Source organism: Merops nubicus, unplaced genomic scaffold, assembly GCF_000691845.1.
Source record: "Merops nubicus isolate BGI_N331 unplaced genomic scaffold, ASM69184v1 scaffold28065, whole genome shotgun sequence".
In the NCBI taxonomy this organism is placed as follows: Eukaryota; Metazoa; Chordata; class Aves; order Coraciiformes; family Meropidae; genus Merops; species Merops nubicus.
Genome location: NW_008609353.1, coordinates 1 through 1,460, shown reverse-complemented (window position 1 = coordinate 1,460; position 1,460 = coordinate 1). Strand labels below are relative to the sequence as shown.

General features: G+C 63.0%; 1 protein-coding gene across 1 annotated transcript in view; it reads left to right on the top strand.

The window, feature by feature from the left end:
* HPD (4-hydroxyphenylpyruvate dioxygenase) overlaps positions 1–1,457 on the top strand; it is a gene marked incomplete at both ends in the record, with an annotated part of 1,781 nt that extends 324 nt beyond the window's left edge. Inside the window, 6 exons of the mRNA XM_008940578.1 lie at positions 87–169; positions 277–366; positions 470–573; positions 727–804; positions 957–1,119; positions 1,422–1,457. Of these exons, the coding sequence (XP_008938826.1) occupies positions 87–169; positions 277–366; positions 470–573; positions 727–804; positions 957–1,119; positions 1,422–1,457 (554 nt within the window). The remainder of the gene's footprint in view (positions 1–86; positions 170–276; positions 367–469; positions 574–726; positions 805–956; positions 1,120–1,421) is intronic.
* Between the last annotated feature and the right edge of the window lie 3 nt (positions 1,458–1,460).

Here is a 1,460-nt window from a genome sequence, read left to right as displayed (position 1 = left end):
GGTAGGTGCTGGGGGGTGGGGTGGGCACTGCCCACGGGGGGCAGAGCCCCTCTGCTCACACCTGCGGCTGCTCTTGGTCCGGGCAGAGATGGGGGAGCACCTGGTGAAGCACGGGGACGGGGTGAAGGACATTGCCTTCGAGGTGGAGGACTGTGACTTCATCGTGCAGGTAGGCAGCCCCCCTGCTCCCTCCTGCACGGCACCCCGAAACAGCGAGGGGAGGTGGGCGAGGGCCTGGGGACACTGCCCCCCAGCCCCGGGGATTCTTCTGCCCAGAAAGCCAAGGAGCGCGGAGCCGTGGTGGTGAAGGAGCCCTGGGTGGAGGAGGACAAATTTGGGAAGGTGAAGTTCGCGGTGATCCAGACGGTAAGCGGCAGGGCAGCTGGGGAGTGGGGTCTGTGAGAGCAGGCTGGACTTGGGGGTCCCCAAAACTGGGGCCACCAGGCAAGCGCTTTCCCCTCTCTCGCAGTATGGTGACACCACCCACACCTTGATAGAAAAGTCCAACTACAAGGGCCTCTTCCTACCCGGGTACCACCCACCCCTCTTTAAGGACCCCCTGCTGCCCAAGCTGTGAGTCTTTGCAGAGGCTCCTGCCTCGCTCTTTGCCACCCTGTGCTGGTGGGATGTCCCAGCGGGGAGCTGGACAGGTCCCCACCATATCACCCCAGAGCCCCCCGGTGTCCCCAAGCCCAGCTGAGGGCTGCCCCTGGCTTCCCCCCACAGGCCGAGCGCCAAGCTCAACTTCATCGACCATGTCGTGGGGAACCAGCCCGACCTCCAGATGGTCCCAGTGGCAGACTGGTAAGAGTGGGGAGGGCTGCAGGGAGGTGGGATGGAGCAACAGCACTGCTCTGCTGGTCCCATTTCCTCCAACACTGATGGCAGAGGCTAATTAAGAGCAGAGGTTCATTAGTGTGGGGATAGAGCAAGGGACTTGAACGTGCCCTGGGCAGGTACCAGAAGAACCTGCTCTTCCACCGCTTCTGGTCGGTGGACGACAAGCAGCTGCACACCGAGTTCAGCGCCCTGCGCTCCATCGTGGTCACCAACTACGAAGAGACCATTAAGATGCCCATCAATGAGCCAGCACCTGGCAAGAAGAAATCCCAGATTCAGGTGAGCTCACACGGGTGGCTGATCCATCAGGGTGAGGGGCCTTGGTGGAGGAAAAGGGACCGAGGGGTCAGTGACTCTGAGCCAGCGCAGACGTGCTGTGCAGGGGTGGCTGCTGGAGAGCAGCCCTGGCTCTGGGGCCACCAAGGGCTGCCAGACCCCAGAGAGCTGCTGGCACAGGGCTGCTTTACCCCCAGTTTCACCAGTACTGTGGTTTTTCCCCTGTGTGGTCCCTCAGCCCGTGTCGCTGCCGCGTTGCCGTGCCCGGGCGCTGTCCCTGACGCGCTGACGTTTCCTCCCCACAGGAATATGTCGATTACTACGGGGGGGCCGGGGTGCAGCAC